Source organism: Castor canadensis, chromosome X (assembly GCF_047511655.1).
Source record: "Castor canadensis chromosome X, mCasCan1.hap1v2, whole genome shotgun sequence".
Lineage (NCBI taxonomy): Eukaryota > Metazoa > Chordata > Mammalia > Rodentia > Castoridae > Castor > Castor canadensis.
The window spans coordinates 17,548,455-17,563,153 of record NC_133405.1 but is presented as its reverse complement, the minus strand read 5'-3'; the positions used below and the strand labels follow the sequence as shown (position 1 = coordinate 17,563,153).

At 39.7% G+C, this 14,699-nt stretch overlaps 1 protein-coding gene across 1 annotated transcript in view; it reads left to right on the top strand.

The window, feature by feature from the left end:
• Adgrg4 (adhesion G protein-coupled receptor G4) overlaps positions 1-14,699 on the top strand; it is a 96,866-nt gene that overhangs the window by 63,280 nt on the left and 18,887 nt on the right. Inside the window, exons 14-17 of the mRNA XM_074063263.1 lie at positions 6,992-7,126; positions 10,789-10,911; positions 12,119-12,164; positions 13,817-13,920. Coding sequence (XP_073919364.1) covers positions 6,992-7,126; positions 10,789-10,911; positions 12,119-12,164; positions 13,817-13,920 — 408 coding nt within the window. The remainder of the gene's footprint in view (positions 1-6,991; positions 7,127-10,788; positions 10,912-12,118; positions 12,165-13,816; positions 13,921-14,699) is intronic.

The window sequence follows — 14,699 nt, the reverse complement described above, 5'->3', positions numbered from 1 at the left end:
CATTAGATCAAATTTGTAGGTTTTTCTCTTATCAATCACCATATATTGCTTATCTAACACAAAAACCCTTTGTAGCTAGCAACTCCTATAGTTTTATTTATTTATCCATGCATTCATTTATGAATTGGTTTTTTGAGACAGGGTCTTGATGTGTAACGTAGGCTAGCTACCCACTCATGATGCTCCTGACTCAGCCTTCTGAGTGCTGGGATTACAGGTGTATATCACCATGCCTGACTCTTCCTATGCTTTCCTTTAAAAGCACTTTAGTTTTTGCTTTTATTAGGATATATGGATATTTAGTTTTCCCAGCACCATTTATTGGAGACTTTCCTGTTGGCTTGCTTTGGTACCCTTAGCAAAAAAAAATTATAATTATATTAAAAAATAAAATAGTTGGGGCAGGAATGGTGGCTCAGGCCTATAATCCCAGTTACTCAGGGAGTGGACATCTGGAGGATTTATAGGCCAGCCCTTGTAAAACGTTAGTGAGACTCCATGTCAACCAATGTCACCAAGCTTTGCATGGTGGTGAATGCCTGGGTCCCAGGTACAAGGGAGGCATAGACAGGATTGCACTCCATGTCAGCCTGGGCAAAACTATAAGACCCTAATAAAAAAAATAACTAAAACCAAAAGGCCTGAGGGCTTGGCTCAAGTGGTGGAGCACCTGCCTAGTTAGGTCAAGAAGCTCAAAGCCCTGAGTTCAAACCCCAGTACCACCAAAAATTTTTTTAAATTAAAAAACCCACAACAGGTGGGTAATGTAGGCACATTTCTAGGCTTCCTGTTCTGTTCCACTTAGTTTTAGTAAATTCTTATGCCACACTGTCTCGAAGTGTGGTAGTGAGTCTTTCAACTCTGTTCTCCCCAAAGCTCGCAATTCTAAGCCTTTTTCACGCCAATGTGAGTTTTTGCATCTGCTGAACACGTGAAAGCCTTGCTGACATCACGATTGGGATGGAAGCCGTTGGTCGGTATTGGGAGAATTTTTTCTTAGTGCTATTGAATCTTCTAATGTAAGGACATTTCTTTAGGTCTGTTTCTATCTCTCTCCACAGTGCTTGATGCTTTTCTGGGGACAGGAGTGCTACATCTTTTCATCTAAGCTGTCTTGTTTGCAGTGCTGGGGAATGACCCCAGGGCTGTGTGCATGCTTCATGAGTGCTCTCCTTCTGAGCTGCATCCCGACCCTCCCTCTTCTGAGACAGTGTCTTGCTCTGCAGCTCAGGCTGGCCTTGAACTCACAGTCCTCCTGCCTCAGCCTCTTAAGTGCTGAGATTATAGGCACGTCCCACAACACCCAGCTGCCTCCTGATAAATTCATCCTTACATATTTAAGATTTTTTGATGCTGTCACAAATGAGTTGATTCTCAAATTATTTACTACTAATATGTAAAATTCAATTATGCATAAAGCATATCAAACATCATTGGCATATTATATGTCAAATACAATATATAAAAATAATATAAAATATAATACATAATATGGACTTTTGGGTTAGGATGCTCAACTGGTAAGTTCGATGCAAATATTCCAACATCCCAAAAAACTCCAAAATCTGGAACACTTCTGTTTGCACGCATTTGGGATGAGTGATACTCAACCTGTGCGTATAAATTTTTCATCCTGTGCACTTGCTAGATTCAATGCTTGCTTCTAATTCTTGCTTTATAGATTCCCTAGTTCTTTATGTAAGCCAACCTCCTCGGACAATGCTTTTATATCTTCCTTACTCATCTCTGTTTCTTTTTTTCTGGTCATTAGTCTTATTCTGACATCTGATACTTCCAATAAGATGTTGAGTAGTGAGCATCCTAGACTTACTCTCCATCTTATATGGAAAACCTTCACTGTTTCACCGTTTCTGCTATGTTAGCCGTGTTTTTGATTTTTGGATGTGCTTTATTTGAGATGAGGTTGCATTGTTGCCCAGGCTAGTCTTGAATAACTGGGCTCAAGTGAACCTCCTGCTTTAGCCTCCCGAGTGTCTGAGACTATAGGTGTGCGCTACCTTGCCCGGCTGGAAGTTATCTTCTGTTTGTAGTTTGCTGAAATTTTTTTTTTTATCATGAATGATTGTTGAATTTTGTCAAATTATTTTCTGTATCTCTTGAAATAATTATTTGTCTTTGTCCTTTATTCTTTTGATATGAATTGCAGGGATTGTAAAATATTCAACCAATCTTACAATCCTGGAAGAAACTGTATTATTATTTTTATGTCGCTATTTTCAGTGTACTTAAAATTTAAGTATTTTTGTACTTATGTTTGTGACACATATTAGTCTTTGATCTTCTTTTCTTTTGTTGGGCTTTCTACTCACCTTATGCTAAATTTAAAAGTGAGTTGCATATGTTCCCTCTCCTGCTTTCAGAAAGAGGTTGGGCAACATCAGTGTTATTTTTTTCATTCAGTTTTGATAGAGACCCTGGGGTCTGGACTATTCTTTATGGGCATTTTTGATGGTTTATTCAATTTATTTACTAGGTATACATTGCCGTCAGGACTTCCTAACTCAACTTGTGTCTGTTTTGGTTAGTCACGTTTCTTTATGAATTTATTCCAGCTATCTTGCCAAGCTCGTTGGCCATGGTTCATAACATTTGTTGTTTTTGTAACGTCGGCAGGATTTAGAGCAGGAGTCAGCACTTACTCTCTAAAGAGCAGATGAGAAATACTTTACACTTTGAAAGCCAGGGGTGGTCTCAGTCTGCTGCATGTTCTTCCATCTTGGTCTTTGTTTCTTCCCTTCCCTCTTCTCTCTTCCTGTTTGGCACAACCTTTACAAAATGCAGTAGAAAATCTGTTTGTCCCTCGGTGCAATACAAAAGCAAGCCTTGAGTAGGGTTTTGGCTGCTGAGTGGTCTGCTAGCTCCCATCCATGCTGGTAAAATCGCCTTTGTTTTCGTAGCAGTCATTTCTTCTCTAGTTTTTTGCTTTGGTCAGTAGAGCTAGGCATCTTTTAATTTGTTGATCTTTTCCAAAACTGAACTTTTGTCTTTGTTAATTTTCTCTGTTGTTTGTTTTCTACTTTGTAGACAGCTGGCCTCATGTTTTTATTATTCCTTTATTTCTACTTCCCTTGGGATTACTTTGTTCTTCTTTATCCAACTTCTTAATTTAAATCCATAGGCACTTGATATTAGCCTTTTCTTTTCTAATGTAACTGTAGAAAGCTGTAACTGTGTCCCTAAGCCTGCACTTGCTGCAGGACACATGTTTTTAGATGTTGTTTTTTCATTATCTGTTAGTTTGAAATATTTTCTGCTTTTTTGCTTTAATGCACAGATTATTTAGGATGTGTTGTTGAAATCCCAAATATTTAGGGGATATCTAAGCTATCTTATTATTATTGATATCTTATTTATTCCATTTTGGACACAGAATGAACTTGGTCTAATTTCAGTGCATTTAAATTTATAGAAACTTTTAAAGCAATGATTATAACATTATCTTGTATTTTTCACGGTCTACTTAGAGTGAAGATTGTACTGTTTCATGAAAAATGTAGAAACTTTGAATTATAAATATCCATTTATGCCCCTGTTCTATGTAGTCTAATTGTCATATATATTTTTAACCTGGAACTATCATAAACTCCACAAGATAATGTTGTAATCATTGCTTTAAAAAGTTTGACATAGGGTTGGGTGTGGTGGTACATTTCTGTAATCCCAGCTACTCTACAGGTGAAGGCAGACCATGCAAAAGCAAGAAACCTTATCTGAAAAAGAAACTAAAAAGCAAAAGAACTGCAGGGTATGGCTCAAGTGGTAGGGTACTTGCCTAGCAAGTGTAAGACCCTGAGTTCAGTCCCCAGTACCGTCAAAAAAGTCTTGTGTATTTTAAAGAAATTGAAAGAAAATTAATTTTGTATATTATGCACATGCTAGGCAAGCGTGCTACCTCTTGATCCACACCTCCAGCCCTTTTGTTTTTATTTTTTTGTTTTTGAGATAAGGTCTCACTTACAGCCAGGGCTGGCCTCAGACTTCCAAGCTTTCTGCCTGTGCCTACAGAGTAGCTGGAATTACAGGTGTGCCCCACCATGCCTGGCTGATATTTACCATTTTTGGTGTTCTTTATTCCTTCCCAAAGGTCAGCGCTCCATCTGGTATCATTTCCCTTCAGCTTCACAAATTTCACCTAGTATTTCTTGTGGTACAGGTCTGATGATGCATTTTCTTAGTTTTTATTTATCTGAAAGTATCTTTATTTCTTTTTATTCTTGAAGGATACATTTACTTGTTATAGAATTGTAACTTGACAGACTTTTCCTTCGTGTTTTGAAAATATTGTTCCACTCTTTCTGTCCTCCATGTTTTTTTGCGGGGAAGGGCAGTACTAGGGTTTGAACTCAGGGCCTTGCACTTGTCAGGCAGGTGTGCTGCCACTTGAGCCACACCCCCATCCCTTTTGACTTTTAGGTATTTTTCCAGTATGGCCTTGATTCTCTTATTTGTGCTTCTTGTGTAGCTGGGATGACAGGTGTGCTCCACCGCACCCAGGTTTTATTGACTGAAATAGGGTCTCTTGAAGTTTTTGCTTGGGCTGGTCTCAAGCCATGATCCTCCTGACCTCCTTCTCCCCAGCAGCTAGAATTCTAGGTGTAAGCCACTGTGCCCAGTAAAGTAGCCCATGCTGTACGTTTTCTGATGAGAAACAATAACATTTGAATTTTTGTTTCTCTGCATGTGATATGTAGTGATATGAAATCTGTCATTTTTTCCAGCTACTTTTAATATTGTGCTTGATTTTTCTGCAGTTTGACTTCTTTGTCCCTAAGTATGTTTTTCTTTCTATTTCTCTAGCTTGAGGTTTGCTGAGTTTCTTGAATCTGCAATTTATTGTTTCTTCAAATGCCATTTGTTCACAATTTTCTCTCACCTTTTGAGACTCCAATTTTGTCTTGTTATATTTTAAATACTGCCTGTGTAAGTCCTTGAGTCTCTGTTCATAATTTTAAACATTTATTATCTCTTCCTTTGGTGAGATAATTTCTATTCTCTTCTTTTCTAATTTATTGACATCTGTCATCTTCATATTACTATCAAACCCATTCAGTGCAACTGAAAAATCCCAATACTGTATTTCAGTTCTAGAATTTTCTTTACCTCCTCTTTCTCCTTTTTTCCAGTTTTGTATTTGCTCCTATTTTCTCTATTTACATTAATTGTAAGCATATTTTCTTTTAAATACTGGAACACAGTTGTATTAGCTGCTTTGAAATCCTTGTTTGCTAATTCTGACATCCAGATCACCTCAAGGTTGATCTCTATAGATTGTCTGTCCCTTGAAAATGGGTCACATATTTTCTTTCTTCACATATCCAGTAATTTTGGATTATTTTCTGGACATTGTGAATTCCATATTGTGGACATTCAACTCTACTATATTACTCTGAAGACTGTTGATTTTTGTTATAATAGGCAATTAACTTGGCTGAAATTGAAGGGTGAACTCTCCTGGGTGGCAGTTCAAATCTCAGCTAAGTTCCTTTATCCTTAGTTGGAGACTGTCCTGTGCATAACATGGTTTGGAGATCAGGTGGGTATGTGGTTAGTTTATACTTAGAATTTGGGTGATAACCTGTAGCTCTCTGCCTTACAGATGTCTCCCACCTTCTCCTTCTAGTGGCTTTGGTTCCCATGACCTTTGTTTTCTGATTCTTTGTACCAGAAAGACCCCATCAGAGTTATAAATGTCCTTCAAAGTTTCAGCCCATCATCACTCTAACAGCTGTAAAAACAGGTGACTCAACTTGTGATGTTACCTTTTCCTAAGTGTCTATTCTTCTTTAGAATCTGTTTTTGTTCACTTTCCAGTGCCTTCAAGCCATTGTTGGTTTATATTGTTGTTATGTGCAGGGAAGTTCAAATCCATCAGGAACTACTTAGCCACAGTGGAGGCAGACGCGTCTTCCATTGCCTTCTGGTCACTTACAGAATTTTTATTATAAACATTGGTGGACCAACCAACTGACTGACTAACCCCAATTGCATTCTTCGTATGACACTGCCTACATATTGAAGCTCGGTCCTGACCTGTAGGGTAATCAGTTGCCTGAGCAGAGTTCATCTGTGCTAGGGGAAGAATCAGATGGCTTTTGTGGGCATGTGCAATTTTTAGAAACAGTATCAACTTCCACCTTCACCCCGACTATACATCTCTCAAGATAATAGCTCCTTGAGAGACACCATGGACAGCAGGGCAAATGTGGGCCCAAATTACATGTATCTTTGATCAGCCACATCTTAGCTTTGGGACCTTGGAAAAGTCCCTTAAGTTCTCTGAGCCCCAATATAGCACAACATACTTATCAGGGCTGGTAGTGGAATTAAACAAAAGAATTCAGGTAAGGGTGCCCACATACCTGGTTTTGCCTGGGAGAGTCCAGGCTTATGACTCTGGTTCCCATTTAATTTTTAATAAAGTCCTCTTTCCCTCTCAAAAATCTTCCAGTGTGTACCAAATACTATTACCAACCAAATCAGCAAATCCTTGTGTTTGTGTGTCTTTAGCAGAATTCCCAAAGGCAATGCCTCACTTTTCTGTCCTACTTTTAGTGAAAACCTTACTCAATAAATTATGTGGCAAGTGCCAAATGCTATTGCATGGTTTTTGTTGTTGCTGTGTTTTGTTTTCCGTTCAGAACTATGTGGGGGAAGGTGGCCTGATTTCTAAGACTTGCCTTTATTTCTCAGAATGAGGGCAAATCAGTTAATTTGTCATTCCCCTTCCCATGTCTATTATTACCCAGGTGGAGGCAAGTTAAAGGGACACAACTTCAGAGATGAGATGTGAAAGGGAAAGGTGGTGTGTGTGTGTGTGTGTGTGTGCGCGCGCGTGGTGGCTTATGAGCGTGTCCCCATCCTTCAACCTTCTGTGGGATACTGAGACATAGGGGGTTGGGGTGACAGGTGGGAAGGATTTCATGCCAATGGCTGAAAACTCTAGTTTTCATTTCCTGGTTTTTTTTGGCAGATTTACTTAAGCAGTGTCCCTCTGGAGAAAGTTTTGGCTTCCATATATTTGCCTAAATCACTGAGGGAAAGAATTCCTCTTAACAGCTTCCAAACCATCTTGTTCAGTTTTTTTGGCCAAACTTCACTCTTTAAGGTAAGTTCTTACCTCTGGTAGCTGTCAGGAACTGACATATGGTGACTCACTGTAATTATGAACTCCTGCTATTTCCAAGATGTTTTGTTTATTTTAGAACATGCTCTCTGATTGATTCTGCAAGCACTCCATCACAACCCTGCCCTGCAACATGAATCAATGCCTGTTATCATGATGTGTTATGCTTTTACATTTTCCTAGCATCTTAGCTTTGGAAGGGACCTTCAGGATTATCTGATGACCACACAGTGGTTACAAGATGTTTCCAAGCCAGAAAGAAGAGCATGTTCTCCTGATAAAATGTCCTTTCCTCTTGCCAATGCTCTCCTCCCCTATGTCTCCTGGCTCCTCAAAGCCTCCATGACTTCTCTTTTGGGGCAATATATTTGAAACTGGCAAGGGTCCAGCAGGACACCTGCCTGCAGGCATCTGTTGCTTCTTCTCCCTGCCTCCATAGAACGTTCTCTGAGGACTCCAGGCCCACTCTAAGACGCACACAGGGTGATGTGGTGAAGACCATGGACTTGGGGGCCAGGCTGCTGGAATTTGAAGCTGCCTTTGCCATATTCTACCTGTGTGACCTTGAGAAAGCTATTTAACCTCCATATGACTTAGTTTCATCCTATGTAAAGTTGGATAAGAAGAGCTGTGAAGGACTTATAGTCTTGCCTGGTACATACTAAGTACCACTGTAATTGGTTTTCATTGCTATCATTACCCTATCTTGGATATCTGTTCAACAAAAGGCCTATTCCTTCAGATCACTCTATCGAATCTGTTAGGAAGAGAGAGCAATCAGAATTTGCACGAAATGGCTGATGGTGACCACTATTCATTGTTAATATTTATATCCATTTTCTCATCTACTTCTCACAAGAAACAGTCAAAGCAGTTAAGGAATTTTATCCAAGGTCACACAGCTAGAAATCAAACTCAAGTTGTCTGGCTCCAAAGTTCATGTATGTAAGAAGTTAATACATTAATTTTCCTCGATATGTTTGCATTTCTTAGGAGGTTATCCAAAGGATTGAATTTATAAAGGTCAAAAATTCAGATTCATTTTGGAAGAGATTGTGCTGAACCATTTCAAAATATACTGCCTACTAACTCAAATATACTATATCATCACCAGCTATGTATGTTTAAGACACTGTGTTCCCCTGGAAATCTGTAGCTACTCCCCTCTGTCTAAATTCTATTTGCTTCTGTGGGCTTAGCTTAAATCCTACCCAGGATGCTTGTCTAGAATTAGTGAGCCCTTCTTCTCTCTCTCTCATCCCTACCCCTAGATGAAAGTTTTTAGTGGACAAAATTTGTAACAAAAAGTTTTACATGTGTTCCATAGCTGTTTCAACCTTTTGATAGGCTTGTCATGTCTCTGAATCATCTGAGATGCCATTGCTTTTCTTCGTTCTTCAGAGGGCTGTGCTTATCTCTTAGAATAAGAGGTAAACTTGCTTTGCATAGATTTCACACTTAATAAGTAATTTTATTCACTAACACCTTTCACTGAAAGGGATTAGAGATCTTTGCCAAAATTAGCCTATAAACGTCATAGTGCCAGATGAAGAAGGATTAGCACTAGCCTGCCATCAAATTCAGAGCTGGAAGGGTTCTCATCTCCTCATTGTACCAAGGAGGACACTGAAAGTGACATGGTTTATTCCTTTATTCATCCCATCACTGATTCCTTCAGCAAATATTCATTTAATTCTTACCCTGTGTCCTCTGTGGAGAGACATAGGGCCTGCTCACATCAGAAGTACAGTGTGATGAGGGAGAGCAGAGACCAGAAGTTTCGATACAGAAGGGGGGGGCAAGGCTAATGCTGGATCTGTGCCACTGGTTGCTGAAGAGCGAGTGCTTAAAGAAATACTACCCTCTATCTTTTTAAAAATTAGGCCCCAGGTTTCACAGTCTTGCTTTCACACAGCTCCCTCTCACATCTTCAGATCAAAGTCTTAACTTTCATTACAACACATTACCTTAGAAATTGTTGATAAGACACAGCTCTTGAACACGTTGGACTTCCTCCTCCACAGGCTGTAGTTCTCATGGAAGGGAAAAGGCACTAAGCAAGGGAATAGAGGCTCTGGGACTGTGGGAAAGGGTCTCTCCCCTCATCTGGGAGAGCAGGAATGGCTTAGTGTAAGAGAGCTGAGGCTGCCTAGGATGAAAGAAGAGGAAGGATGTGGCTTTCAGGCCAAGGCAACAGCTTGTATAAAGGTTCAGAGGTGCAACAGATAAAACTTGAGTCTAAGGCACAAAGGATGGAGGTATGAGGAAGGATTTTATTCCTTCCCTAGCATGCCCAACAATTTGTAGGTAAGAGAAATGAAGCCAGAGAAAAGGTTAATTAACTGCTAAGTTATTGTGTGTACCTCCTCCTTTGGGGATACAGACAGCTTTACAGATACAGAAAGTTGAAAGAGTAGTTAAAAATCATCTATCCCACCCTCTTTCTTCATGTCACCAATGGCCCAGAAAGGGAGGGGCCTTTGGAAGAACAAGAGGGTTCAGGCTAGTACTTGGTCTTTCAAGGGTTACCCAGGGCCTTTCCACCACAGCTTGCTGTTGATTCCCCTTCTACATCAGGCTGTCCCAGGAAACTCCACTGGGAAGGGAGCAATGAGCCGCCATATTGGTTCAAAATGAACACAGCAGCTCTTCAAGGGATGTTGTCTGGGTTCACCTACTCCAGGCTTTCTTAGCAAGTCCATAGAGGATTTCCTCCTTATGCCTCTCATCTTGTACCATCCCTGTCTGGTCTCTTCACATGTGCCCCAGTTGGCTTGCCTTCTAGAGCCTTGTCCATTGTACATTGGCCCTGTTAATTAGCACACCCCATATCTCAACAGATACATTCTAGTTTGCCTTTAAACCAACATTTATTAACCACCTCTTCCTTGTGATTCATTGACTATGTCATCTTTGTATATACAGGTGCAGAGCCTGTCCAAGCCTCTGTTTACCCAAAAAAAAATCTGTGTGATATCAGTGAGAACTGAAGATAATATATATGTGGAAAACACTTAGCAGAGTATCTGGCTTATAGTGGGCACAAGACAAAATACCTGCTGTGTGCTAGGCTATGCAGAGAACACCAGGACACACAATGCTTGGGTATGACCTCAGAGCTCATGGTCCTCAAAGGCAGAGATGACTATGCTCAGAGACTTGATTCAAGGTGAACGTTGATCAACCTGCTTCCATCGCCAGAGATGATAGAACAGGAAGTGGTTTATAACTAACCTATGATGGATTTCGACTCCTTATAAGGAGGAATCCCCTTATAAGAATGGTTGAGAGCCAGAACTGGGGTAAGCTGTGAAGTGTCAGCATCTGGAGAGTTCTCCAAGGAAGGAATAGTTTTATTTTGTCACTAGTACAGTACAGAGTAGCAGGTACAAAGCCAACGCTGGCTGCACAGATGATGGATGGATGGATTAGTGAATTGTTTTACCTTGGTGTAATTGAGACCTTATACAAATGGAGATGATCTGAATGATCTCTGAAAATTCATTCTTAGCTTGCAATTTTATTTTCCACATTTCTGTACCTAATACTATGTATAGCACTTTACAAATTCTACATTGATGATGAATATGTAAGAAATTGGAAACTTAGGACTCGAACTTCTCTTCTGTATGTTTCATCCATAGGCCAGAAACATCACTAGTAAAGCATTAACCACATATGTTGTGAGTGCCAGCATTTCAGATATGTCCATCCAAAGCTTGGCTGATCCAGTGGTTATCACTCTTCGGCACATTGGAGGAAACCGGGTAATATATCAATTTTCATCTGTGAACCAGATGGCCCCAGAACCACCCCTCCTTGATTCCCCTATTAAATATAATTGGCTAATTAATAGATGTAACTCAAAGAGTAAATAAAGATTGCTCCATTCCAAGTACCAGAGGTGTGTTGTAATTGGGGACTTATAGAAAGAGTGTCTTATCTTAAAGAGATAGCAAATGGTGGACATTTTAGTACTGTGACACATTGGCAAGGCAGTCACTAAGAATAGATGGATCTCTTGGTTGTCCCAGCACACTAAATGACATTTAATTCCATTCCTGTTTGAGTGAGGCAAACAACTTCAAAATACCTAAACATTTGTATTCTTTGAATTTCCCATGAAGAGGAGTAAAATGTGTATTAATTGTCACCAAAGGACTAAAACCATAGTCATATGGCATGAATAAGACATATATTGCTAAATGATCAAATTTAGCCTTAGTATAAGGATGAGTTACTATTCCATTCTGTGATGTTAATGTGTGTCCAGTGTGAAGAAGTAATAGCTTCCTTCATTCTCAATCTTAAACGACCATATGGTGGAACATATTTTTCAGTAGTCTTGATTCTAGAAGAGAAGAAGGGAAGAGAGCGTGGGAGAGGAAATTTAAAAAAAAAAACAGATACTAAATGAAGCACATTAGATGGGTGAAATTTCTCAGTTTTTTGTGCCAGGGCCCCTGCTCTCAAATCATCCCTAGAAAATAGGAATTAAACTGGAGTTTCTTGACTCCGGTTTCTCAGAGATCTTAGAAGCTGGTGAGGCCTGACGAGTGTTCAGTGGGCCTCATGAGGGAGCAGCTCAACCTTGTGTCCATTAAGGCATGGTGTCAGCTGTGAGCCCCAAAGCCCAAAGCTCTGTAAAGAACACCCACTACACGGCAGTCCTATGCCACCCACAGCCTCCTCCTGGGTCTTGGAGCAGGAGAACACAGCAAATTCCAATCAATGCTGCCAAATATTGGAAATGACACATGCCAGATCACCATGCAGTGACATGCTGCTTTCTCACTTGTAAATCCAGAGTTAGATGGGGTTAGTCTTAAAATCAACTCACAAAGGGGCCGTGTGTATGTGTGTATGTGTGTACATGTGTGTGTCTATTAAGTTAAAGAAATGAAAATGCTTGTGTGTATTTTGTTATTGACCTTCACAAGGAAAGATATTTACTCTTATTTCTTTTCTCCCCAGAACTATGATCATATTCACTGTGCCTTTTGGGATTTTGAGATTAACAGTAAGTATTTTCAGAAGCAAACTTTGACTTTATCCTCGCTCTTTTTCCTATTTGACAGTTTGAAGGGAGAGGGCTTTGCTGAAGCTGCTGTATTATCAAGATCTACAGAGTATTTTTAATGACCAAGATACCAGATATGACTTTTATATCAAATTGGGGCATGGAAGTTAAGAAAAACCCTCTTTGATAAGACACTTATTAGAAAAATTACAAAATCACACAATTTACAGTTAAGCAAATTTGGGAGAAAGAAATTGGAAAGCCCACTGCAGAGTAGCCTTAAGCAATTCAAAGAAAGATCTGGAATGATCTTATGGCCCTTTATCTGTGCTTTCTTGTAAGAATTTGCAATGCTTACCATCTCTTTTCTTTTTTTTTTTTCACCTGTTCAAAACTGACTGTGTGACCTTGGGTAGGCCATTTACACTTTTGGGGTTCCAATTTTTTAATCTTTTCATTGAGGAGGTGGGGCTTCTTGGTTGGTTTTTATGGACCCTTCCTGCTTGGGTAGGTATGAGACTTTGAGACAGTAAAGGACAATGTTGGGGATAGTTACTGATGACTGTTTCTCTGGACTCTCCAGAGATGGCACCGAATCCCACAGTCTTCTCACAACAGTACTAACTTCCCCTGTTACACCAGGGATGCCTATGACAAGAGTCCTTCCACCTGTGGAAGCTCTGCCCAGGAACTTCTCCTTAGGATTCTAGGAGAAAAGGGAAATTCTCTTCTACTTGGCTCTTTGGGGTATAGAAATGCTACCTTTTGTGGACAAACAGAAACAGCACTGTTCTTGTCTGGTCCTCTGCAAGTCTCTCAGGAAAACAGTGATAAACATTGTTCCCAAAGATTTACCAATAAGTTAGCCTCTGTGTTCATTAATGCCAACTGGTGGAATGCTCTCAGAATATCCTTTTCTCCTGCCTTTCTCCCCCATGGATCCAGAACTTGTAGAAACTATGGAATTATCTAGACGGACAAATTCTGGCCACACTTGGCTACCTGCCTTGAGATAACCCTTTTGGTCTAATGCCACCCTGGAGGTTCTACCCTAAATCAGCTCTAGGATCCAAGGACCCCTACAGGGTCCAGATAGAGTTGGTTTCAGAGCCCTGGAATGCTCATGAGAAAGTAGGCAGATGTTAAGTAGACCGGAGGCTCTAATTGGCCACAGGGAGCTCTAGACCAGGACTTGGTTTAGGCATGAAGCATTTGAAACCATTTGATTTCTGGGTTGAATGGTTGCTTGATGTCTGTTCCAGTCCCATCAAATAGACTCAAGTGTCAGCCTATATTCCACAGGTTCACATCCTTCACAAAGTTCAAGATCTTCCTGTTTCCTTTGTTGGCTATTAAATAAAAAACACCTGTCATGTCAGCATGGTGGAGTGTTCAGAGTCAGTCCTAATCTGTGGAGGTATGGTACAAGACCAGGAAAAGTGAGAGAAAAAGAAGTTATGCCATTTACGAAGCCCGTCCTGGAGGCAATTTGGCCTATTAGACTTAATTTAATTTTGGTGTTCAATTATACCTCTATCTTGCTGTGTTAACAATGCTAATTATAACCCATGTTGGTATGATGCACACAATGAAAACTGAAGCATTTCTGAGAAAAGCAGAATTGTTTTGAAATTCCCTTCTGTCTCCCGCAGATGGCCTAGGTGGATGGAACTCGTCGGGCTGTGAAGTAGAGGAAACAACTGTAAATTACACAATCTGTCAGTGTGACCACCTCACTCACTTTGGAGTTTTAATGGTGAGTTGTCTCTTACTCACTCCTCAATAAAATGTTGACAACTTTTATTAGATTCAGACTAATAATATATTTGTGAGCTAAATTATGGAAAAAGGGTATGTAAGCAGAAAAATTCCCCTCTTCCCATCTTGTTCACCCAAAGTAGAATAGATGGAAACTGATACTTATTTTTCTCCTTATAAAATGAATGTCTGCTCCTCAAATTCCAAGCTATACAGAGAAGGCCTCTGCATTATCCACATGTTACCTTAAACGGTCTGTTGTGCATACTCATTTACATTCTTTTCCGATGTGCATATTTTAATGTTTTTGTTTCATAAAAATGAGATCAAATTTTGCATACTGTGTTTACCACTTTATTTCTCTCTTAATAATGTATATTGGACAACTTTCAGGTAAATCTGCATCCATCTACTGCAATTTAAACACTGAATCCACCAGTATGTGGATTTGACACAATGAATCTAACTAGTCCCTGGGGGGGGCATTTCAGCTGTAATGCACATTCTTACTTATTTATCTTCAAACACTGGGGGAAATATTCTTGTAGGATAAATTAACAAAAGCAGAACTGCTGGATTAAAGGGCATAAACATTTAAAATTTTTATTTTTAGTAGTTATTGTCAATTTTCAATATATGACAGGTATATTTTTTAAATACTTGCAGTTTTTAATAGAAGTTATCTGATCAGTGTGTATACCCAGGCTTAAAACCTCAGTGTCATTGGTGGTATTCTTTTTTTTTTTTTTTTGGCAGTACAGGGATTGAACTCAGGCT